At 45.2% G+C, this 24,060-nt stretch overlaps 1 protein-coding gene across 2 annotated transcripts in view; it reads left to right on the top strand.

Moving 5' to 3' along the window:
* Positions 1-717: 717 nt before the first annotated feature.
* Positions 718-24,060, top strand: part of LOC113445917 (cell adhesion molecule CEACAM5-like) — a 46,666-nt gene continuing 23,323 nt past the window's right edge. The window contains exons 1-5 of one of the 2 annotated variants that reach the window (XM_087940142.1): positions 718-906; positions 3,513-3,893; positions 19,008-19,280; positions 21,541-21,798; positions 23,025-23,294. In XM_087940142.1, coding sequence (XP_087796268.1) covers positions 822-906; positions 3,513-3,893; positions 19,008-19,280; positions 21,541-21,798; positions 23,025-23,294 — 1,267 coding nt within the window. In that variant the 5' untranslated portion in view covers positions 718-821. The remainder of the gene's footprint in view (positions 907-3,512; positions 3,894-19,007; positions 19,281-21,540; positions 21,799-23,024; positions 23,295-24,060) is intronic. The other variant, XM_087940141.1, reaches the window with a different exon arrangement.

The raw sequence follows: 24,060 nt of genomic DNA, 5'->3' as shown, positions 1-24,060 counted from the left end.
ACTTATGGACTTCAACTCCCAGAATTCCTCAGCTAACCTGACTGGAGGAGGAATTCTGGGAATTGAAGTCCGCAAGTCTTAAAGCTTGTGCCAAGTTGGAAGACCCTTGCCCTACACCCTTTCTGACATTTTTTTAAAAAAGTCTTGGGGGGGGTGGGCAGCTACTAATCGGTGACGTTGCCACCCAGAGCTCCCCCAGCTCACATTCAAACCGGGGTGGGTCGGTGGAAGGGGGAGGGCTCATCCCCACCCCAAGGGGGGCTCGTCCCTCGGAGGTGACCCCGAGCCCCGCGTTTCCTTGCCCCCAAAATCGGCCTTAGCGCAAGGCGGGGTGGGAAGGGGGGAAGACGGAGGGAGGGAGAGACTGAGTGTTACTTCTTGGCCAACTGCGCTTTTCCAAATCATCGGCCGAGCCAGGCTGGGCAGCCAGCAGAATCCCCGAGGGGAAACTGAGGCCCACAACCCCTGGCAACGGCGCTTCCCTTCGGCTCGCCCAGCCCAATGACCTCGGCGAGGCGGTGGTAAAGCAGAGAGAGCCCCGGAACGTCGCCGGTGGGCTCTCGCGTCTTCCTCCTCTCTGCCCGGGATCCTATCCGAGCTGCATCCCCGAGCTGGCAAAGCAGACGGATCGGGTCCCCGTCGCTGGGGGCTCCGCCCTCCCGAAGGCGGGGCAAGCCGAACTGGGTGGGGCTGGGCGCCGGTGGGTGCCTCTCTCTCGGCCGGCGGTGGGGGGCGCAGAAACCACTAGGCGCGGCTGCCGGCGGGTGGGTGGCAGGCAGGCAGGCGAGCAGCGCGGGTGGACGGCGGAGCGGAGGTTCAGCATGGAGTGGCAGGCAGAAGGGGGGCGCCGGCGCCTTCGGGACCCTCCCGGATGGACGCCACCCTGGCGGGCGGTGCTCCTGGCAGGTAAAAGGCTTGGAGAAGGAGGGGGGGGTGAGTTCCCCGTCGGGTCGGCCCTTTGAAGTTGGAACTCCAGATGTTTTTTTGGGGGTGGGGTTCTTTCTCCCGGAAAGGTCCCTGGGGACCCCGAGATTCCCGAAAATCCTTGTTTTGCCGTGGAAACGCCGCCGCCGCAGGTAACTGTGGTTTGTTCCAGGTCAGGTGCTTTCCCCACCCCCCCACCCCCCCCAGCTGGGATCTGACCAACTTTCCGGAGCCTTAACCCAGATCCCCGATCGTTGGTTGTGCTGGCTGCCGATCCCTGAGAGCGGAGGGAGGGTCCCAAACATATCTGCGAAACAGCTGCCAGAGAGAGCATGTTATAATCTTCGCAGGAATCTTGAATTCCCATCCGGCCCAGACTTTCCCCGCAGAGTCTGCTGAGAAGGGAATCCTTCGGTTTTCCTGGAAATTCCCTCTCCTCCCCGTTGCAAATTTAAGATTATGCAGCTGTGATTCCTTTTCTCTTACCTGTTGTCTGCGCTGGCACTGGGTTTATCTCTAGAGCATTCTTCAATCCGTTTGTACAAGAACAACCACCGCCTCCCCCCACAAAAAAAATAGAGCAGAATAGAAATTTGATTCAAAACCCAAACTTAACCCCTGGGGACCCTGTGCCCATCCTGTACCACACTTTGGGGGAACAACCAAGTTTTTAATCCTTTCCTGGGCCCCACAAACAGTGTGGAGAAGCAGGGGTGCCATGACAGAGGGCATTCGGGCCTAAGACCTAACTCCTAGGCTCAGCTGAATAACAAAACATTGGTGCTAAATTCTCATAAAGTGCTGTGCCTGGATATATATAAATCAAAAGATGGCTTAAAGGCAACACCTGGTTCACCCAACCTGCTAAGATGTTGAACTAGGTGCCCACAAGATGCTGAAGGCTGCCAGCATAGTCAAGGCTAGATATCAGACACAGAGAGAAAGAGAGACAAAGAAAGAAAGAAAGAAGAGAGAGAGAGAAAGAGAGAGAGAAAGGGAGAAAAGAGACAGCGAGAGAAAGAGAGAAGAGAGAAAAAGAAAGAGAAAGAAAGAAAGAGAAAAGAAGAGAGAGAAAGAAAGAGCAAAAGAGAGAGAGGAAGAGAAAGGGAGAGAAAGACACGGAGAGAAAGAAAGAGAAAAGAAAAAGAAAGAGAGAGAGAGAAAGAGAGAAAGAAAGAGCGAAAGAGAGAGAAAGAGAGGGAGAGAAAAAGAAAAGAGAAAGACAGAGAGAGAAAAAGAGAAAGAGAGAGAGAGAGAGAATTCTTATCCTGGTCTATTTGAAGCCAGCCATTCAAAGAATGAACCTAGCACCCATTTTTAGCCATTGTTCCTGAAGGCATTAAAAAAAAAACAATAGCAAATCCCAAAGTATAGATTTTCTACTCTGTAGACGTGAGTATCTGTTAATTGTGTGTAGCAGAAAACCAACGTCATGGTTTTGTTTTCAAGCATCCGAGTATTCTATCAAGGAAAATCCTGGACATTGTTGTTGTTTTTTAATTTCAAAAGGTTTATTGGTTGATCAAAATATAAAACTCAGGAATACGAAGGAAAAATGAAAATAAAATGCTCAAATAAGGGAGGAAAGGGGGGAAGAGAGAAATGTGTAGGGAAGAGGGGAGAGAGAATAAAAAGGTATGGATTTCCAACTGATTTTTGTGCAGTAGAATATGGTAGTAAACTTTTTTAAAAAATTACTCTTATATAATAATATAATTATTACAATTAGTAATACAATTACAATTAGTAATACAATTGTACAATTAGTACAAGCCAATTTTATAACAACAAACGTAGAAAATCCTGAACATTCAATGTAGAATCTTCTCCGCAAATTCTGATCCCAGATAAAATTTGGAACTAGATCTACTGATCTCTTTTCTAGGAAAAAAAAAACCCTGTGTGAAAGTGAAACATTTGACTAGGCTTTCTTGAAAATAATTGTCAAAGATGGACACAGTATAAACAGTCTACAGTCTCATTTCCCCCCTGGTTCAATTTCCAGAAATCTTAGCCTTGGGAATGTGATGAGTTGCAGGAATTAAGTTCCACCGTATTTGGAAACGACCAGGAGGAAGGAATCTATTGTGAAAAGAAGATTTGGGGGGTGGAGGGGAAATACACTGGATTTTAGATCCTTTCCCTCAACTATTTGATACACCTTTGCTATGTCTTATGCACTATGTTGCATTTTGTTATACTGGGTGAAATAAATAAGCTCCCCTATCATTTTTTCTTATTTTTATTTTATTTTTTTTCATATTTTTATATTTCATAATTTTCTAACGAATATTTAGAGAGATGGCTGCCTTCCTTCGCATCTTTATGGTGTTCCTCACCATGATTGTTAGGCTTTAAATTTTGAAGAGGTTTCGCTTCTCATCCAAGAAGCTTCTTCAGTGCTGAAGAACTCTTCTCTTCTGAAGAACTGAAGAAACTTCTCAGACGAGAAGCAAAAACGTCTTCAAGGAGAAACATTCTTTTGAGGATATAACTGTGGTGTGGCCAGAATGGATCGTTTTTGCTTGAAATGAGCTTTTTTTTCTCTCTCTCTCCTTTTTTTCCCCCCTCCCCCTCCTATTTTCTAGCGTCCATCCTCAGTTCTTCTTTCCTGTTGGCTCAGGGCCAACTAAGCACCACAACCTTTTACAACATCTCGATCTCCAGGAATCCGCCAGAGGCAATAGAAGGGCAGACTGTCAATCTGACACTCGAATACCCCACCGCCAACTTTGCTCTGTGCAACTGGTACCGAGAGATCGATACGAAAGAACACCTGATTGTCACTCTCTACCTACCGCCATTAGTTGGAAACACCACTGGGCCTTACTACACCAAGCGTGAAGTTGCAGGCTTCGGCTGTTCTCTGCTCATTAAAAATTTACATTTGGCCGACACTGGAACCTACGTGGTCACCATGAATGGACCTTCGGTGGACGGAAAAGGGGATATAAAGATACAGGTCTTAGGTATGGTTTACCTTCTCTAGTTCGGTCAAAGCTGTTTCTGCTAAACCTTGAAAGAGCTGTCACCTGTCGTTCCAAGTCCTGTTGGAATTCTTCTTCCAAACTACTCGAACCCTCTCATTCCTTATTCAGAATAACAGGGACCTTGGAGGTCTTCTAGTCCAACCCCCTGCTCAAGCAGGATGCGATGACCCAAAGGGGCATGGCACAAAAGCAACGAAGTCACAAAAGTAGGTCAAGTCCCTTTAATTCCTCCAACTTGGCCTCCAATGTTCAGTTATCATCGGCTGGAGCAAAAAAAAAAAAACTCTCCCAAGAACAGTTTTTAAAGGGAAGGAATTCAGTCCGAACCAAAAGTACATATAAATTATAAATAAAAACCAACACAAACCATGCTGCAGCAATTAACCAGACAGGGCAGGATAAGGAATTGCAGACTTCCAAAAGGTAACGAAACACACACAGTTGGGAGGATGCCAGGACCCAGATAAGACTTGACAAAGATAATTCACGCTTTGCAAGGTGCTGTGCGCAAATGCCCTTTTTAAATCCTGTTTTCCCAGCTGCAGCTAATGAAGGGAATCAGGGCCCTTTCCTCTCCCGTAACCCATGTAACTCACGTTGCTCCCTTCTCTATTCCTCCCTGTGTGCCCTAGGATGAAGTGGTCCTGGGTCTTCCTCTGAATGCCCAGCCGGACTGTGCCCTTCCCCAGTTTCTTCCACAGCCACCGGAGCCGCACTCCCAGTCAGCTGCTCAACCTCCCCCTCAGAATCAGATTCCAACAGGGGCATGAGACAGGAGATCCTACACCAGGGGGTCTTCAAACTTGACAGCTTTAAGACTTGTGGACGCCAAGTCCCAGAATTCCTCCTCCAGTCATGTTAGCTCAGGAATTCTGGGAGTTGAAGTCCACCAGTCTTAAACTTGCCAAGCTGGAAGACCCTTGGCCGATATCACTTCAGACAAATGGTCAATCCAAATCTCTTCTTGAAAACCTCCAGGGATGAAGCTCCCACAACTTCTGGAGGCAAAGAGTTCCACTGGTTAATCGTCCTCGCTGGCAGGAAATTTCTCCTTAATTCCAGGTTGCTTCTCACCTTGATTAGTTTCCATCTGTTGCTTCTTGTCCTGCCTTCAGGTGTTTTCCAGAATAGGTTGCCCCCTCTTCTTCGTGGCAGTTCCTCAAATATTGGAATACTGCTATCATGTCTTTTCAATTAAACTAGACACCCCCAATTCCAGCAACTGTTCTTGATATGTTTTAGCCTCCAGTCCCCTAATCATCTTCGTGGCTCTTCTTTGCCCCCTCTGCATTCATCCAGAAATGGGCTACCTTAGCTTGGTTCCAAGACCTCGTGCCTGGTAGAGATGTGTGTGTCTTTTTCAAGATGTTTCTACAATGGGTTCATCCTTCTCCCTGAGCCGTATAAAGGCCTGCTTGATTTTTGATTTAGCACAGTAGGTAAAACCAGCCAAGCTATCATGTGTGGTTTGTTAACAGACACAGTTGTTAACAGACACGGTTGGCTGGGTTTGTATGCTGTGCTAAGCCATCAACTCTCATTTACAATGACTTCCCATGACATACTACACCAGCTAAACTAAAGAGAAGGATTTGAAATGGTATAGGGTTTCTTTTTCAGAGCAGGGGTTTGGACTACAAGACCTCCAAAGTCCCTTTCAATTCTGCTATTCTGTTACTGTTTATTCTGTTATTACTCTGATAGCAGGTTTCCAGTACTTGAGCTGTTAACAAGGAAGAGAGGACTGACTTTTTCTCTACCGCTGAGGGCACGTCAAGAAGTAATGGATGAAAGCTAATTAAAGAGGGTTCCAACCTAGAATTAAGGAGAGTCGTGCCCTTGTTGGAGTCTGATTCTGAGGGGGAGGTCGAGCAGCTGACAGGGAGTGGGAGTGTGGCTCCAGTGGCTGTGGAAGAAACAGGGGGACAGGCACAGTCCGGCTGGGCATTCAGAGGAAGACCCAGGGCCACCCTCTCTTCATCCTAGGGCACGCAGGGAGGAAGGAGAGGGGAGCAACATGGCTTTTGGGAGAGAAAAAGGCCCTGATCCCTTTCATTAGTTGCAGCTGGGAGAACAGGATATAAGAGGGGCGTTTGCACACAGCTCCTTGCTGGAAGCAAAGCTTGCATTATCTTTGTTGAGGCTTATCTGGGTTTTGGCGTCCTCCCAACTGTGGGTACTGCGTTATCTTTTGGAAGTCTGCAATTTATCATCCTGGCCTGCCGTGTTAATGACTTCATCATGGTTTGTGTTGGTTGTTTTTTTATTTCTAATTATCTTTACTTTGGGTTCAGACTGCATTTCTTTCCTTCATAGACTGTTTTTTTGGAAGGGTTTGATCTCCAGCCGAGGATAATTGGATATTGGACATTGGGGGCCAAGTTGGAGGCATTCAAGGGAATTTATTCTACTTTTGTGACTTTGTTATTCTTGTGTCGCACCCCGCGTCATCACAAGGAGACCTTTCCTGACAGTATGAAGGGGTTGTCTTTAGGACTTGTGGGTGTTCCACACTGGAGGTTTTTAAGAAGAGACTGAATAGCTATTTATTAGGATAGTATAGCACGTCTCCTGCCTAAACAGGAGCAAAGTCCCTTCCAACTCTGTTGTTCTGTTATATTTCCTGGATCCGGCAGAGTCCCTAACACTGAACGTCCGCTGAAAAATAACATACAAGATCCACCATCAACGTAGTATGAAACCAAGGCAGGCTTGGGGGAAATTGGACTCCTTGCTTTGGTTATTCAGTAGTACTTGATTTCCCGCACGTGTGGGCGTCCACTGAAAAGTGTTGTGTTGGATGTGATTTAAGTGGGATACCAGACTTCTTTTCCAATCAGGTTCTTCGTGCAAGGTGTTAATTTATGTTGCTGTCCTTAAAGGCATGTGTGAAAGGATGGACAAACGCACTCCAAGATTGCATGCTGCTTGAGCAGATTCTGTGGAGGTAGTTTGACTGGACCCGTTAAATTGTACTGGTGAAACCCCTGGTCGCTTCTCGGTTCTGTATTAAATGCTACCTTTGTTGCTCTGAGTTGTTTGAATCCACAGAAATGGTTCTTAAAACACTAGACTTTGGAAAAGGCCCTTTGGGATATTGAATCTGGCTTCCTGGTCAATACAGAAAGCCAAATTCAGATATCCTGAACGAATGGCTGTCTAGTCCAGCATTTTCCAATCATGGCAACCTTTAAGATATAGGGACTTAGAATTCCCCAGCCAGCATGCTTGGACTTCAACTCCCAGAATTCCCCAGCCAGCATGCTTGGATTTCAACTCCCAGAATTCCCTGGTCAGCATGCTTGGATTTCAACTCCCAGAATTCCCTGGTCAGTATGCTTGGATTTCAACTCCCAGAATTCCCTGGTCAGTATGCTTGGATTTCAACTCCCAGAATTCCCTGGTCAGTATGCTTGGATTTCAACTCCCAGAATTCCCTGATCAGCATGCTTGGACTTCAGCTCCCAGAATTCCCCAGCCAGCATGCTTGGACTTCAGCTCCCAGAATTCCCCAGCCAGCATGCTTGGACTTCAACTCCCACAATTCCCTGGTCAGTATGCTTGGATTTCAACACCCAGAATTCCCCAGCCAGCATGCTTGGACTTCAACTCCCACAATTCCCTGGTCAGTATGCTTGGACTTCAACTCCCAGAATTCCCTGATCAGCATGCTTGGACTTCAACTCCCACAATTTCCTGGTCAGTATGCTTGGACTTCAACTCCCAGAATTCCCTGATCAGCATGCTTGGATTTCAACTCCCAGAATTTTCTCACCAACAGCTGGGATTTCAACTCCCAGAATTCCCTAGCTACCCTGGCCATGGCTTAGCTCTTTCTTGGAGCTGAAGTCCACAAGTTCCTTGCTGGAGCACAGGAAGTGCAGGGGAGCTCCCCATTTTTGTAACTGGATCTGCCGTCCACCTGTTTTGCTTGTTAGGAGGTTTTGCAGCATTTATGAGGTTGAGAGAAAGAGAGGCAGACAGATACAGAGAAAGAGATAGAGAGACAGAGACAGAGAGAGACAGAGACAGTGATACAGAGAGAGAGAGACAGAAAGAGAGGCAGACAGATAGATACAGAGACTGATATAGAGAGACAGACAGAGAGACAGATACAGAGACAGACAGAGATACAGCAAGAGAGAGACAGACAGAGAGACAGAGGCAGATACACACAGAGAGATACACAGAGACAGAGAGATTTTATTTGTTGTATTAAATATTGTAACAGACCTTGAGTTAAACACACAACTCCTTGGGTAGCTTTGAGCCAGTCAGTTTTAAACCCAGATGATGCTGCAAGCTTGTTTTGAAAAAAACAAAGGAAGACCTTGGGTTTTCTCCTTTCAGATCTCAAGAAAAAGCGAGGGAATTGTGCAAAAACCCAACACTTTTATTGCCTGCTGCTTTAGATAAGGCAACCACCTCTTCAGCATATGCTCTTTTTAAACTTCCAATATGCTGAGCCCTTTAGTTCCATGGGCCTCACTGACGGAGTCCCCGTTTTTTTCCTGCATTGTGGCCTCTGTCCTTCCTGAGAGGGAATCTTCAACTGTTGTTTGGGCTGCCAGGCACAATGTAAATATGAGATTTGTTTGGTTAAACAACTGATGTCCTTGAACCGACTTAATTTCCCTGGGGGAACATTTTGTCTCTTGTGAACCAAGGAAGAACGTTTGTAGATTTTTAGTTTTTCTTCCCAGCAACCCCAAGGTGTGAAGGCTGAGACCCACAATTTCATTGTACTTTTTCATTAGGTATTAAATTTATATGTGTCTGTCCAGTGGTGGGATTTAAATAATTTAACAACCGGTTCTCCGCCCCAATGATTTCTTCCGACAACCAGTTCACCAAACGGCTCAGAAAGTTTAACAACCGTTTCTCCTTGAAGTGGTGCGAACTAGCTGAATCCCACCACTGTGTCCGTCTCACTATCCAAAGCAACTCTTTTAATAGCAATAGGTAGCTTCTTATTGTGCATCAGCCTTTGCCGATTTGTCAGCCTCTGGGTGGGTTGACTTCCAGTCCCGTAATCCTCACCCAGTGTTGCTTTTACGAAATTTTGTGTAGAAGTTCTGAAGGGTTGCATTGTTTCAAACTACTTCCGGTTTAAAGTCATGAAAGAGCCAATTTGATCTAATGGTGAAGGTGATGGCCCAGAAACCAGGAGGCTGTGAGTTCTAGTCCTGTTTCAAGCATGAAAACTGGCTGGGTGACTTTGGTCCAATTACCAGGAGACTGGGAATTCTAGTCCCACTTTAGGCATGAAAGCCAGCTAAGGGATTTTGGGCCACTCACCAGAAGACAGTGAGTTGTAGATCCATCTGGGTGATTTGAGACAATCACCAACCCCTATCCCCACTTAATCCCACAGAGATGTTGTTACGGGAAAAATAGGAGGAGGAAGGTGTATTAAGTATGTTTGCCATCTTGAATTATTTATGGAGGGAGGGAGGGAGGAAGGAAGGAAAGGAAGGAAGGAAGGAAGGAAGATGGGAGAGAGAGAAGGACAGAAAGGAGGGACTGAGGGATGCAGGGAAGGAAGAAAGGAAGGAAGGAAGGAAGGAAGGAAGGAAAAGGGAGTGTAGGGACCCAGCAGTTTCCCTGAGCCACTGAGATGCCAAAAAATAGTGAAACTCAAGACGAGGCTTGCAAAAGAAACAGATTTTATTTATGTGGGTGTACTATATCCAGAACATGCCAATACGGTGCATGTAAAGAGGAGAACCTCTGCCTCGCTTTTATACCCTGAAACCAATCATTGTCTTATTCCTTAACTCTGGCCTCTTAACTTCCCACAAAACGATGTCTTCAATGTTATCTTAAGCTTGGGGGGGATTTCCTTGTTCCCCTAATTAGCCACTTTGGCCTCCTGGCCCTCCTGCTGCTACCTGGCACTAACACAGATGTGGATCGCCCTGATATACAGCCAGTTCCTGGATGAAACAAGAGTGAATGGAAAGGGATTTAGGGATTTAGGATGGATTTGGAGAACAGAACCATTTGTCTGATATGCCTGGATACAGGAAGGATACGAAAAGATTGCAGGCGATAATAACAAATTGCACATAACAAATGTCAAGTAAATGCTTGAATAACAAAGCCCCCACCCCACACCAAAGCTCTAATAGATTATACTTTTATTTATTACATCCTTATTGATATTTCCCTACAGGAGGGAGGAAGAGAGGGAAGGAAGGCGGGGGGAAGGAAGAAAGGAAAGAAGGAAGGAGAAGAGAAGAGAGGAAGGAAGGGAAGGAAGAAAAGGAAAGGAAAGGAAAGGAAAGGAAGGAAGGAAGGAAGGAAGGAAGGAAGGAAGGAAAAAGAAAGAAAAGAAAAGAAAAGAAAAGAAAAGAGAAAAGAAAAGAAAGCATTTTAAGTGCCCGAGGAAGCATTAGTGAAATAATAAAATCAATTTTGTTCCAGAGATATCTCCAGCTCCTTCAGAATATGCCTCCTTGAGAATATGCCTCCTTGAGAATATGCCAATAACGATTGCACTCTTATTGAGCGAGCGAAGAAGACACCAACGGTTGCACTGAGAGAGTATTCATTAGTCCAGGTTTCTGAATTTGAGTCCATTAACCAACACATGGGTGAAGGAGGAGCAGCAAAACCACTTGCTTCAGGAGTTGGTTTGACTAGTTTCCTTAGTACTTCAAGGCTTCTTGCCTTACTTCTCTTTTTCCTTCTTCTGTTCTCAAAGACGGATTCTGCAGAAACAATTAGTCAGAAGTGGGGTCGGCAGTTTCGGGAAATGGGAACTCTCAATACAGTTTCACACAAAGGTTGGAGGTGCGGAAAGGACCTTCTCTTACAAAAGCCAACAGAGATTTCACGTTTCCCACCCACACCCTCCCTTTGCAATGTCCCGGACTTTCCTTCTCTTTCCTTGTTTTTCATTAACCCAACAGCTATTTTCTTTCTTTCTTTTTAATTGGCTGGCACCGGGCCTAGATAAGACTGATGGCATCAGAAAGATTTATTTCCCCATACACAGACGACAGCGTCCTCCTGTAGGAAAGATGACATTGGGCAGCCTTTAAAATCCAGGAAAGGAAAGGCGCCGTTTGCTTGAGTTGACGTTGGCAAGGGGGACAATTGAGATTTATCCCAGGCCTGTGCGTTGGAAATGAAACCATCAAGATATGCTCATCTATTATTTATTCAGAAATGGCCCTCCAGCAGCAATTTATTCCCCTTTCTTTAACTAAACAATAACTTTTTCCTCTCTCGCTGGTTCGCCAAGCACTTTTTAAAAAGCCTTTAAAGTGGAACCCATAGAATTGCCTGCGAATGTAAAAAGTCATTTATTTATTTTTGGCTTGAGTTTTCAGAGCCACCAGGGTTGGTCAACCAGGGCAAAAATTTAATCAGGGACCAAGGAGTTTATTGTCACCACGGAAGTGCAATCAATATCTGGCTGCGGAATTATAATTTTTAATCATGAAACGCGGAACTTGGCAAAATAAACCAGGGTTTTTCTGGTAGTGATTGGAGCACATGTTGTATCCAAAAAAAATGAATCGGTTTGCTCAATTGGCACGCCAGACAAAAATATATTGGCATACAGCTAGTCCTCAGATCATGGTCACAATTTCTGTCATGAAGCAAAATGGTTGTTGAGTGAATTGTGCTTCATTTTACAACCTTGTTTTGCAATAGTTGTTAAGCCATTAAGCGAATCCAGCTTCGCCTGCTGACTTTGGTTGACTCAGCTGGAAATAGAATAGAATAGAATAGAATAGAATAGAATAGAATAGAATAGAATAGAATAGAATTCTTTATTGGCCAAGTATAATTAGATGCACAAGGAATTTGTCTTGGTGCAAATGCTCTCACTGTACATAAAAAGAAAAGATACATTGGTCAAGAGACAAGAATCATAAGGTATAACAATTAGTAATAGTCATACGGTTATATAGTCATAGGGTTTATAGTATATAGAATATAGTCATAGGGTACAATAAGCAATCAAATCATACCAGGAAACCAGGGGTGGAATCTGACAGGGTTAACTACCAGTTCTGTCATTTATGAGGTTCGGTGATTTACAATGTGCTTCCCTGCACACTGGCGGTGCCTGTAAATCGTCATCATGCATCCCTTTTTTCCTGCTTTTTAAACTGCAGCTGTGCCTCGCACGGCAGCTGAAGTTGAAAATATCAGGAAATAAAGGTCAGGTAAGAGCCCAGGTGGACAGGTGGGCAAAAACATCAGCAGATATAGAACCGGTTCTGTGTCTGCTGCTCTTCAGAGCTGCCGGTTCTACAGAGGTGGACAGAACCGGAAGACACACACACACACACACACCCCGCAGGAAAGAGTCAATAAAAATCATTAGGATACAAACGACAAGGTTACAGTCATTAGTGGGAGAAGATGGGTGAAAGGAAGGATGGGAAGATTAATAGTAATAGTAATGCAGATTTAGTAAATAGTTGGACAGTGTTGAGGGAATTATTTGTTTAGCGGAGTGATGGCTTTTGGGAAAAAACTGTCCTTGTGTCTAGTTGTTCTGGTGTGCAATGCTCTATAGCTTCGTTTTGAGGGAAGGAGTTGAAACAGTTTATGTCTGAGATGTGAGGGGCCTGTAAATATTTTCACAGCCCTCTTTTTGACTCATGCAGTATACAGGTCCTCAATGGAAGGCAGGTTGATAGTGATTGTTTTTTTCTGTGGTCCTAATTATCCTCTGAAGTCTGTGTCTGTCCTGTTGGGTTGCAGAACCAAACCAGACAGTTATAGAGGTGCAGATGACAGACTCCATCATTCCTCTGTAGAAGTGGATCAGCAGCTCCTTGGGCAGTTTGAGCTTTCTGAGTTGGCGCAGAAAGAACATTCTTTGTTGTGCTTTTTTGATGATGTTTTTGATGTTAGGAGTCCATTTTAGGTCTTGTGATATGATAGAACCTAGAAATTGTATGAAACAGTCATACGGTCCCAAGTGAGAGGGGATGGGTGATAAGGAGTGATGAGAAGATTAATAGTAATAGTAGTACAGACTTAGTAAATAGTTGGACAGTGTTGTGGGAATTAGTTGTTTAGCAGAGGGATGGCTTTCAGGGGGAAACGGTCCTTGTGCCTAGTTGTTCTGGTGTGCAGGGCTCTATAGTGTCGTTTTGAGGGTAGGTGTTGAAACAGCTTATGTCCAGGATGGATTCCCAGTGGAGGAATCCTGCCAGAGTCCTAAGTGAAAGGATCAGTTGTAAATCTCCTTTTCCCCCCACACTGTTGTAACTTTGAAAGTTGGTTAAACATATGGCCTGTCAGTTATGTTCATGATGAACACCTTCTGGGAAGGAAGGAATAAAGAAATATAAATGCCATCCTGGTTGGATATCTCAAGATTGGGCAGGCAATGTTAATGTGTGCCAAGAATTGTTTATAAAAAGATAAGATCTCTCTCTCTCTCTCTCTCTCTCTCTCTAGTCAAGCTAACTTCCTGGGGACTTGTGGATACATCTGTGCTCTTTTCTTGGCCACCGTACAGAAAATAATGTGCCGTTGCCAACTTCCAAAACATTTTTCAACTTTCAGGCTGCTCTGTGGCTTTCCATCCAACTCAGGTTGTCTGAAATGGTAGAAAGCGGGGGTGTTAAACTCGATTTCATTGAGGGCCATATCAGGGTTGTGTTTGACCGGGGGGGGGGGCTGGGGATGCGTGGCCATGGTGAGCATGGACAGCTCGATGTCACTCATGTTGGGGGCACCTGTGGCGGCCCGAGCACTCTGCCAGAGAAAATTGGCTCCCGAGCTCCGTTTCCGGCTGTAACGGCCTCCTGCAACCCTCTGCCAGTGAAAACAGAGCTCGGGAGGGCTGCCTTTCTGAGCTCCATTTTCACTGGCAGAGGCACTGCGGATCGGTCCTTCACTGTTTCCAGGGCGGCTCCGCGGGCCAGATCTAAGCACCTAAGGATCTGGCCTGCGGGCCTTGTTGTGGTTCTCCAGCAACCGGTGCACACGGCAGCAGATTCGGACAGTGGGGAAGAAAGGGGACCAGTCAGGGAGTCTGGAGAGGACTCGGACGAGGGTCCTGTGTCCAATGCAGGGATGGGGCCAGGACCATCTGGGAGTGAGGTGCTGTCTCCGGAGCCTTTGGAGTCTGGCAGCAGCGAGGCAGAGGACATAGGGGAGCCTGTTCCCAGTGTGTGTGTGTATGCACAGAGCTGCTGGAAGGCGAGAGCAGCTGAAACAAAAGGGGCAACTTGGAAGTAAGGCTGGGAAGTGATTGCCCCTCCCATAAGAGATAAACATCAGACCTAGATGACAAAAGCTTTGCAGGAAGCAAAGTAGTTCGATTGGTTCCGAGTACTTGAAGTTCTGTGTACTTCAGTTGGTTTTTTCTTGTACTTTGGTTGGTTTCTTTTATAGTTCATTGGAAACTTCTGTTTTGGGGAGCACTCCACAAAACTGAAAGGTGGGTGCTTATCTTGGGGGATTGTTTAAGATTAGTTCTGGGAAGGGAAACAATTCCTAGCGTTGCAATAAAATAGGTTTTGCTTTTAAAACAAGTTTGTGAATTATTACGGTTTATGAAGCCTGGGTTAGAACAGGCCTTGAGTTTGACACTCCTGGTATAAGGGCTTCCAGCCTGAACAAGGGGTTGGACTAGAAGACCTCCAAGGTCCCTTCCAACTCTGTTTCGTGACCCAAGTTAGAACAGCACTGAAAAAAGTAACTTAGGATTGTTTTTCACACTTAACAACCGTGGCAGTATCTCTGTGAACACATGATCAAAATTTGCCACTTGGCAACTGGCATCTATTCATGTCCATTTCACGTGGTCACCTGATCACCATTTCTTACCTTCCCAGCCAGCTTCCAACAAGCAAAGTCAATGGAGGAAGCCTGATCTGCTTAACGACTGCATGTTACACTTATTGTGAAGTGGGGCAAAAGGTCCTGAAATGAGGCATGATTCATTTAACTACTGCCTCGCTTAGCCATGGGGATTTGGGGTTCAGTTGTTGTTGTAAGTCAAGAACTAGAATGAAGTCCAATATTGCATCCATTTTTGATCACCGTGATATAAAAAAGGAGATGTTGAGACTTTAGAAAGAGTGTAGAGAAGAGCAACAAAGATGATTAGGGGACTGGAAGCTAAAACATATGAAGAACGGTTATAGGAAGTGGGTCTGTCTAGTCTAATGAAGAGAAGGACCAGGGGAGACAGGATAGCAGTCCTCCAATATTTGAGGGGCTGCCCCAATGTAGACAGGATCAACCTATTCTCTAAAGCAGAGGTCGCCAACCTTTTGGACCTCAGGGACCACCAAACTCATAATTTTAAATCCCACGGACCACTAATATGAATTTTGACTGGCGGTGGCTTGCTGATGTTGGTGGGAAAGTCGGTCCCATATTCCACAGCTGCAGGAGTCACAGGACTGGCCCTTTGGTCATCCCAGAGCAGCTGCTCCTCCATCCGGGTGCACCAGCCTGCCATGGACTGGAGGAGCTGCTCCGGGATGACCAGAGGGCCAGTCCTGTGACTCCTGCAGCTCTGGAATATGGGACCGACTTTCCCGCCAACCTCAGCAAGCCAACCCGGGGCAGATTTCCCTCCCCTGCCATCAGTCTTACCTTCCAGTTCCAGCTCGCGTGGCTCTACTCAAGGTAAGGTTTGCACTCGGCCAAAGGTGAGGGCCCCATAGGTGGGCGGGCCATGTGGGCGGTGCAGTCTTGTGTTCCCACGCAGCCTGGATTAATTGCTTTGGGGAGTAGTGCTTGGGGAAGGGCATTTCTCTGCAGACCACCAAAATTTTATCACAGACCACCAATGGTCCCCAGCCCACTGGTTGGCGACCAGTGCTCTAAAACACCTGAAGGCAGGACAAGAAGCAATGGATGGAAACTGATCAAGGAGAGAAGCAACCTAGAACTAAGGGTCAGTGAGGCGGACAAGACCTCCAAGGTCTTTTCCAACTCTGTTATTCTGCGGACCTGTACTTAGCTTTTCTGAGCTGAAAGTTAGCCGAGTGCTACAGCTTCCTGCACCTTTCTTTTTATTTTTAAGTTTTTTATTTCATTTTTACAAACATGCCACCTTTTCTTTATACATTGTGTCGTCTGGGTACAAATATCTTGTGCCATAGTATTTGTGGTTAATACAATTTCCTTACCATAACAACAATAGTTACATTACATTGTTATTTTGAACTAGTATACATAATATATCTTATCGTTGTAACCATCCCCTTCTTAACTCCTTTCCGTACCTTTCTTCAATATGTTGCGGCACAAATCCCTGCTGAGACTGTTCATAATCTTCTAGATTCCCCAGAGATTAGGAATGGTCCCAGGTGTGTTACTTTATTTCATCACCTAACAAGACTTTGCAAATTCCCTCAGGAAAGCAAGAAGTGCCTGAAAATGGTGCCGGCAGGACAAGAAGTCAAAACAAGAAGACAGCGTAGAAAATCCTTGATATGCAAAAATCACTGTGTGTTCTGGGCAGCTTTTCTGTAAAGGGCGAGGGGAAATCGGCAGCATCAGATCAAAGAGCTTGCATTGATGCAATTTCGGAGGTGGTCACGTTCACACAAGCTGCTCAGAAGTTGCAAGAGGAGGCCACCCACGTAGGCAATCTTACACAAGCTGTCTTTGACGTACAGCAGTTCATTTAGTGACCGATCAAAGTTAGAACAGTAATGACAAAAGCAACAGAATAGAGTAGGGTAGAGATAGAATAGAATAGGGTAGGGTAGGGTAGAGTAGAGTAGAGTTCGAATCGAATTGAATAGGGTAGAGTATAGTTAGAGTAGGGTAGGGTAGGGTAGGGTTAGAGTAGGGTAGGGTGGATTGGGATGCAGTAAAGATAGAATCAAATAGGGTAGGGTAAGGTAGGGATAGGATAGGATGGAATTCAGGATAAATAGAATAGAAAACAGAATAGAAAATAGAATAGAAAATAGAACAGAACAGAATAGAATAAGAATTAATAGAATGGAATGGAATAGAATAGAACGAATAAGGAAAGAATAGAATAGAATAGAATAGAATAGAATAGAATCACCTGGGACCTTTTCTATCATCTGGGGATCTAGAATAGGAGAAGAAAGGAGATAGAAAGGAGATGGAAGGGACCTTTGAGGTCTTCTAGTCCAACCCCCTGCTCTAGCATCCCCGCAGTCACATGATCAGAATTCAGATTCTTGGCAAGTGGTTCATATCTCATTCCAAGGATGTGTGATCCCCTTTTGCGGCCGTCTGACAAGCAAAGTTGATGCGGGAAGCCAGATTCGCTTAGCAACCATGTTCCTCACTTAAACGGCCACCACGATTCACATAACAACACGTTAGCAAGGAAGGTCATAAAATGGAGGGGGGAGAGAAACTCACTTAGCGACCGCCTCGCTTAGCAGTGGAAATGCTGGGCTCAGTTACGGTGGGGGACTATGCTGTCTATCCAAAATAGAAAAGAGCACTTTAAGCCGAAACGATTAAAAAGCCGGATTTGGTTTCTCCCGAAAGAAACAGAAGCATTTTATAAGGTGTGCAAAACCAACAAAGGTACAGACTAGTGTCGGTTCCCAGCAGGCTCTAGTCACGGGGTGTTAAAAGATTGCGCGTCACACAACCATCCCATCCAAGCTACGTCAACAATGCCCATCCAAACCCCAGGAAAGGATTGAGATCAGGGGATTGCGACTGCAGACCAGAGGGGGTAGGATTCTACCGGTTCGACATGGTTCAGCCGAAGCGGTAGCTCCGAGGATCAGCTGTGAGTGAACCTGTTCTCTCCAACGATCAGCTGTTGGGCCTACCTGCCTGCCCCAGCTCTAGCCTGTGCTTTAAGTCCCGGTTGTCAAGCTCAGCTGATTCGCGGCACAGTCGATTACCGCATGTCAGCTGTTCTGACACACAGAGATTGCTGGAGAAGGTCAGTAGCAAACGCTCTGTGCGTGTGCATGCAGCATGCGCTCACTGAACCAGTTGTTACACCAGTTGGATCGCACCCCTCCTAACCGCAACCCTGGATGGAAAAAGAAGTAGAAGGGTTGCACAGTAGTAAATCCAGGTTGTATTATTTTAACGACAACTCGTAAAATGCCTATGTCTTGCATAAACACCGATGGTTAACTGGGGCCAAGGGCTGGAATGATTGCCAGGATTTCCATCCTTAGCTATAACTTGCCGAAGTCAGTTGGTCTGTTTTTTGCTTTCACGGTTTCGCTTTTGGTTCCTCTGTTTTAAGGTGCGCTTTATTGATCCGCTGCGTGTTTTACTGGGCTCATAAAAAATCTGAACAAACTGAGCAATGACACACACACTCACACACCAAAAAAAGGCATTTGGCAAAGGGCTTTCCGGATCTCTTTCGTGCAAATGTGCAAATTCTTTACATTTTCTCTGTGTTCGCTGGAACCTGTTGCCTTCTTCAGGGGTGTCCATCTTGCGTTGCCCTCTCTGTCAACAAAGAATTTTTCAACGTCATTCTGACGACGTGGATCCTTGGTTACTTTTTGCTCCTATTTTTAAGTCCTTAGGCAGGTAATCCTCGACTTACCATCGCAAAACATTTCCGCTGCTAAGCAAGACAGTGGTGAAGGGCAGTTTTGTTCCGTTTTACAACCTTTCTGGCCACTGTTGTTTAAGTGAATCACTTGCAGTCGTTAAGTTGGTAACGTGGTTGTTAAGTGAATCTGGCTTCCCCGTTGACTGTGCTGGTTGGAAGGTCAACGAACAGGAGCCTGGGAGACTGCAACCGTCATAAATATGAGTCGGTTGCCAAGCATCTGAATTTTGATCGCGTAACTATGGTCGTAAGTGTGGGAAAACAATCCTGAGTCACCTTTCTTTAGTGCCATTGTAACTTCAGTCATTAAACGAACTGTTTTAAGTCGAGGACCACCTGTATTTCTCTGTCTCCGGACTTCTGCAATATATTAACCACTGTCATCCTACAATGTGCTTCTCTGTGATGTTCACCAATTGATTGTCCTTGTGACTGTTGATATCTTTCTTCTTTGTCAGAGGGGTCTTGATTCTTTTCCTGGACTTTGTGATCTGCTCAAAATTGGTGGTGGGTTGGATGATTTGCTTCCTTAGCCTTCTGGAGCCTCCTCTGCCCCTTTTCTATCCTCACAGGTGCTGTCCTTAAAGTCACCATCACTGGGCCTTCTCATGTGCTAGAAAACCAACCTGTCACTTTTCGTTGTTCCTCTTTGGGTTTCAATGTTTCCTACTCCTGGTTGAAGGGAGGCCAACCGATTGAAGCAGGAGGGAAGGTCCTTTTGGAGAACAACAGCCAGACCCTCACGCTCCTTTCAACTTCTCGGAGTGATGCAGCCAGCTATACCTGTTCTGGGAAAAATAGCTTCTCGGCCAACAGCAGTGAGCCTCACCGGCTTGAAATCTTCTGTAAGTTTAGGCTGGAGGTGTCCCTTCCCATCCAGCCAATGGCTTACCATCAGTTCATCTTCTTTGAATGACCCCATAATCCCTTGCGGGGTGGAGACTGGGCAACCGAATGGGGCTAGCAGAATGGTTACTGGCCGGATGCCCTTCTTGTCACCAATACAGAGGTTTTCTTTTCAGCACATATATTCTCATTGTGCCCAGAGAGAGAAATATCTGCCTCTACCTAGGATCGAACTCACGGCCTCCTGATTGTGTGAGGCAAGAGCTTCCACCTCTAGGCTACCATTCTAATGGCTCACCATCAGTTGCCCCCTTTTAATAGACCGTTGGGCGGTGGGGAGTGTGATGGCTCAATGGTTAAAGACACTCAGCTTGTCAACTGGAAAGCTGACAACCTGGGTTAGATACCCGAGCGCCACAGGATGGGGTGAGCTCCCATTACTTGCTGCAGCTCCAGCCCATCTAGCTGTTTGAAAGCATGCAACTGCGAGTAGATAAATAGGTGCCACTTTGTAGGGAAAGTCACAGCGTTCCATGTTTGATGTATAGCTATACTGGCCCCGTAACCACAGAAAATCAAATCACAGAAATTGATCAAAAAATTATGATGATCACTACCCCCTAGTCAGACAAAACTGGACAGGGAAAAACTTTACTTTTAGTACACTTTCAATACAGTGGTACCTCGGTACTCATCATTAATTGATTCTGGGGTGCGTACCAAAGATGATGAGTACTAAACAATTTTTCCCCGTAAGGAATAATGTAAATAGATTTAATTTGTTCCTGAACCAAAGACGATGCACATTTTTATGGCAATATGTAAAAAGATAGGGTCAGATGTTATTACTTTACATGAGAAATAAGCCTAAAAATTAAGGCATGCTTAGATTAGACAAAATAAAAACTTCCCTTTGCCTGTACCGATGGATGAAAACAGTACAAAAATACACAAAAAAGATCACAAAAGCTAGAATAAGACAGCAAGGGTGTGTGTACAGGGCAAGAGCTACTGGGTGAAAGGGCAACTGACAAATCCCAGTTTGTATGTTTAGTACTGAACAAATAACAAGTACCGGGACAAAATTTTCTCATCGAGATGCGTTGAGTACCAAATTCAATGAGTTTCAAAGTAGCTGGGTACTGAGATACCACTATAAATGCCTTTTGTCACTCTTTTGTCCCCTGGATAACTGAAGGAAGGGGAACCAACCTCAGATAAATTTGCTTAGCTGAGCCATGTACTTGGTTCTAGTTCTCTCTGTCTTTCCTTGGAATGGTTAATTTCTGGTTAATCTGCATCCAAGGAAGGATGAGACTTTGGCCCTTCTATTTAGTTTATTTTTTTTCCTTGCCTTGCCCTGGGTGGCCATTATTCTTTCAGCCCAGGGAGTTGAAAGACATTCAAGCTGAACCTGGAGGCAGGAAATGTTGTTGATTTGAATTCAGGATCCAGTCCTGTAATCAATTGCCAGTGGCCAACAGGCAGAAAGAACCAGTTTGGTCTAGTGGTTTAAGGCATCAGGCTAGAAAACATGAGACTGTGAGTTCAAGCACTGCCTTAGCCTTGAAAACCAGCTGAGTGATTTTGGCTTAGTATCCCTCCTTCAACCCAACCTCTCTCCAGAGGACCATCTAACCAGCTCTTTGCTCCTCAAATAGATGCCAAATAAAAGCTCAACAATAGGAACCAGCTTCTTTGTTGAGCTTGAAACTAGCTTGAATTAAAGCGTTGAGCTTGAAAATGAGCAAAAAATAAAAGACAACCCAGGAAACTGGAGCTGTGTAATGTTATGAGAGGTTATTGTGGTTCCTGGGTTTTATGCAGATATTCTGGGATTTCTCCCTATAGAGCCAGCGTATGGTTACATCAAAAATGTAGATTGTACTTTCAGACAGGTTTCATAGCTTGCCGTGGCCAACTCACTGCAAGATAACTCTCTGTAGGACAATTCAATACTGAATTAATTGTTTCAGGTACTTTTATTATTAGTGACTACATTTTCGTTGAAATTATTGTAACTCTTTTTTATGGATTGACTTTCTTTATTTTATTATTATCGGCCACAGGCCATGTCAACATTCATTTAACTTTTGTATTTGTTGAATTGCCCTGCAGTGAGCTTGTCCCATGGTGAATTGGCAGCGGGGAGTTGTTCTACTCCTTTTGCAGACATAATGCAATAATAACACCGGTAGTTTTCCTAAGCAGCATGATTTTTTTTCTCACCGACATATGACTTTCCTATGTTTGCTCCAGACGGGCCTGAACACCCCGTAATCAGCCCCTTACAACAAGTTTATAATGAACATTCCACTCTCAACCTCGTCTGCTCTGCCGTCTCTAATCCACCTGCAAAGTTTTCTTGGTATCTTAATGGAGAACTTCTGGAACATCAGAACGATTCTCACCTGACCCAGCGTCTTACTCTGAAGAATGCTGGGAATTATACTTGCAAAGTTACCAATGTTGAAAGTGGACTTTCAAAAGCCACCGTCCTGGAGATCAGCATCCGGGGTGAGTAGCTTGGATGGCCAAGCTCACTCAAATCTTTTAGAGGACTTGCTGTGGGTGATTTCTTTTTCTTTTTCCTGGGTATCTCTTTGGTGTGATTCTGTCTTCGCTTCCTGTCATCTTGGAACGTCCGTTTCAGAGCTCTGCATGGATTTGAATTTGGACCTTCCTGCATTTTTATTTGAGTTTTTGTCTTTCTTCTCATGGTACTCCACCCTGGGATTTTACCATGACTACCTCAACAGACTGTTCCTCTTTTATTTTGATTCCTTTTCTTATTCTGTATCTGTGATCTTGGTAGACTAGATTCCATCTGATTCCTCTAAGGACCGAATGTCATTCCAGTATAAATTAGATCCTACATGGTTGTCCCTTCAACATGTTGCCTTCAAAAGTTCTCCTTTATGGTCACAGATGTTGGCCTATTTTGAGCCTGTTCAGTCAAACTTAGTTCTTTGCCTTGTGTTTTCCAATACTGTGACCTTGTGTTTTCTTTCTTCACTATGTGAGATCTCAAATAGTTAAAACAGGTGTGCAACTTTTGTTAGTCTTTCTTCTTTGTACCTTCTCTTCAACCCTGTTTCATTTATATCTTTGGCACTGACAACTGGCCAGTTTCTGGCTAAGTTTTCAAGCCCACCCACTGTTATTCACTCGGACTCTATAACTGTTCGATATTCCTTTCTTCCATTTATTTATCTGCCTCAAACCTGAGGTTTACCTCCACCAGTTTCCTTCTTGGTGGTTGTAGAATATCTCAGAAGTGGTTCAGAACCCTCTATTGTTTTACAGTGAAACAACAGAGATGTTGTTCCTGAAAACATAAACCTCGTATTTTCCTTTTTTCTTTTTTTAATTGCTAAGTTTTCAACGTAACCTCATTTTGGCCTCGTCTTCTCCCAACCTCCCATTTTAGTCATCGTTCTCTATGCAGCATGTGAGGTACCTTGACAAAATCTTGCAGTCCAGGAGAAGAGGATGCATATCAAAGTTTTCCATCTTTTGTTGTTCTGTTGCTTCGTACCTCACACCTGATAGTCCGATGTTTCCTAAACGCATTGAGGCTCACCTCTCTGCCACAGATCTGACTGCACAGCCCCTTCTGAATGGAAATTCAAGATTAAATCTTGGAGTCCTGAGTCAATGATCCATGATGAAGAGTCTGACAGTAACGTCAGGCGTTTGTCTTAAATAACAATGACGTCCCACCTGTTTTCTCTTCCTAACAGAGGCCATCAATCATATCTCCGTCAGAGGCCCTGGCAAGATTGTCGAGAATAGCACCACATATCTCAACTGCACAGCCTCGGGCTTTAATGTTTCCTATTATTGGCTTAAGGGGAACCAGAGGCTGCAGGCGGGAGGCCACATATCTTTAAGCACCAATGGTCAAAACCTGATCTTGAGTCGAACACGCCGTCAGGACTCGGGCCTCTACACTTGTTGTGGGATTAACAGTTTCTCTAACAACTCCGCCAACTACAAACTGAATGTCTTTTGTAAGTGTGGTTTTGACATGGGGCAGGGCGGGGGAGGCGGGTTGTAGAGATTTGGGGATTTGGGGAATGAGTCCGCCCCCCCGCCCCAAGCAAGCTTGTGTAAGAGTCTTAACTTCTAAACTGAGGGTGTATGAGAGACGTTGAACAGATCCGGATTCGAGGGATCCAGTGTTCTGAGTGCATTCCCTTGACCCGGTCACTTTTCTCCCCCTTGGCCACATGGGGGGAGAACCACCCTAGGTAGTCCTCAACTTACAACAGTTCGTTTAGTGACCGTTCAAACGTACAATGGCACTGGGGAGGAAAAGGGATTTATGACCGTTTTCCACAGTTACAACCTTCGCAGCAACCCCATGCTCGTGTGATAGAAATTCAGACACTTGGCACTTGACTCGTATTTATGATGGTGGCAGCACCCCCGGGTCAGGTGATTCAACTTTTGTGACCTTCTGACAACGGGGGGGAAGCCAGTTTCGCTTAACAACCGAGTTACTAATTTATCAATGGTGCTGTGATTCACCTCACGACTGAGGCAAGAAAGGTCACAGAAGGAGGCAAGACTCACTTAATGAATATCTCCATTTACAACGGACATTTGGGGACTCCACTGTGGTCGTAACTCGAGGACTACCTGACCAGCTCTCCAAACCCCTTGAGTTACTGTTTAGATAGGTCGTTTTGCAAGAGTCATTTTGATCTGGAGCCGTGTCGTGTGTGTCTTAACAGGTCCATCAGTTTGGGAATTTGCATCACTCCCGAATATAAT

Source organism: Pseudonaja textilis, chromosome 10 (assembly GCF_049901715.1).
Source record: "Pseudonaja textilis isolate UNSWEBS1 chromosome 10, rPseTex1.2, whole genome shotgun sequence".
Classification (NCBI taxonomy): domain Eukaryota; kingdom Metazoa; phylum Chordata; class Lepidosauria; order Squamata; family Elapidae; genus Pseudonaja; species Pseudonaja textilis.
Note: the sequence above shows the minus strand (reverse complement) of the source record. Positions and strands in the feature narration are given on the sequence as shown.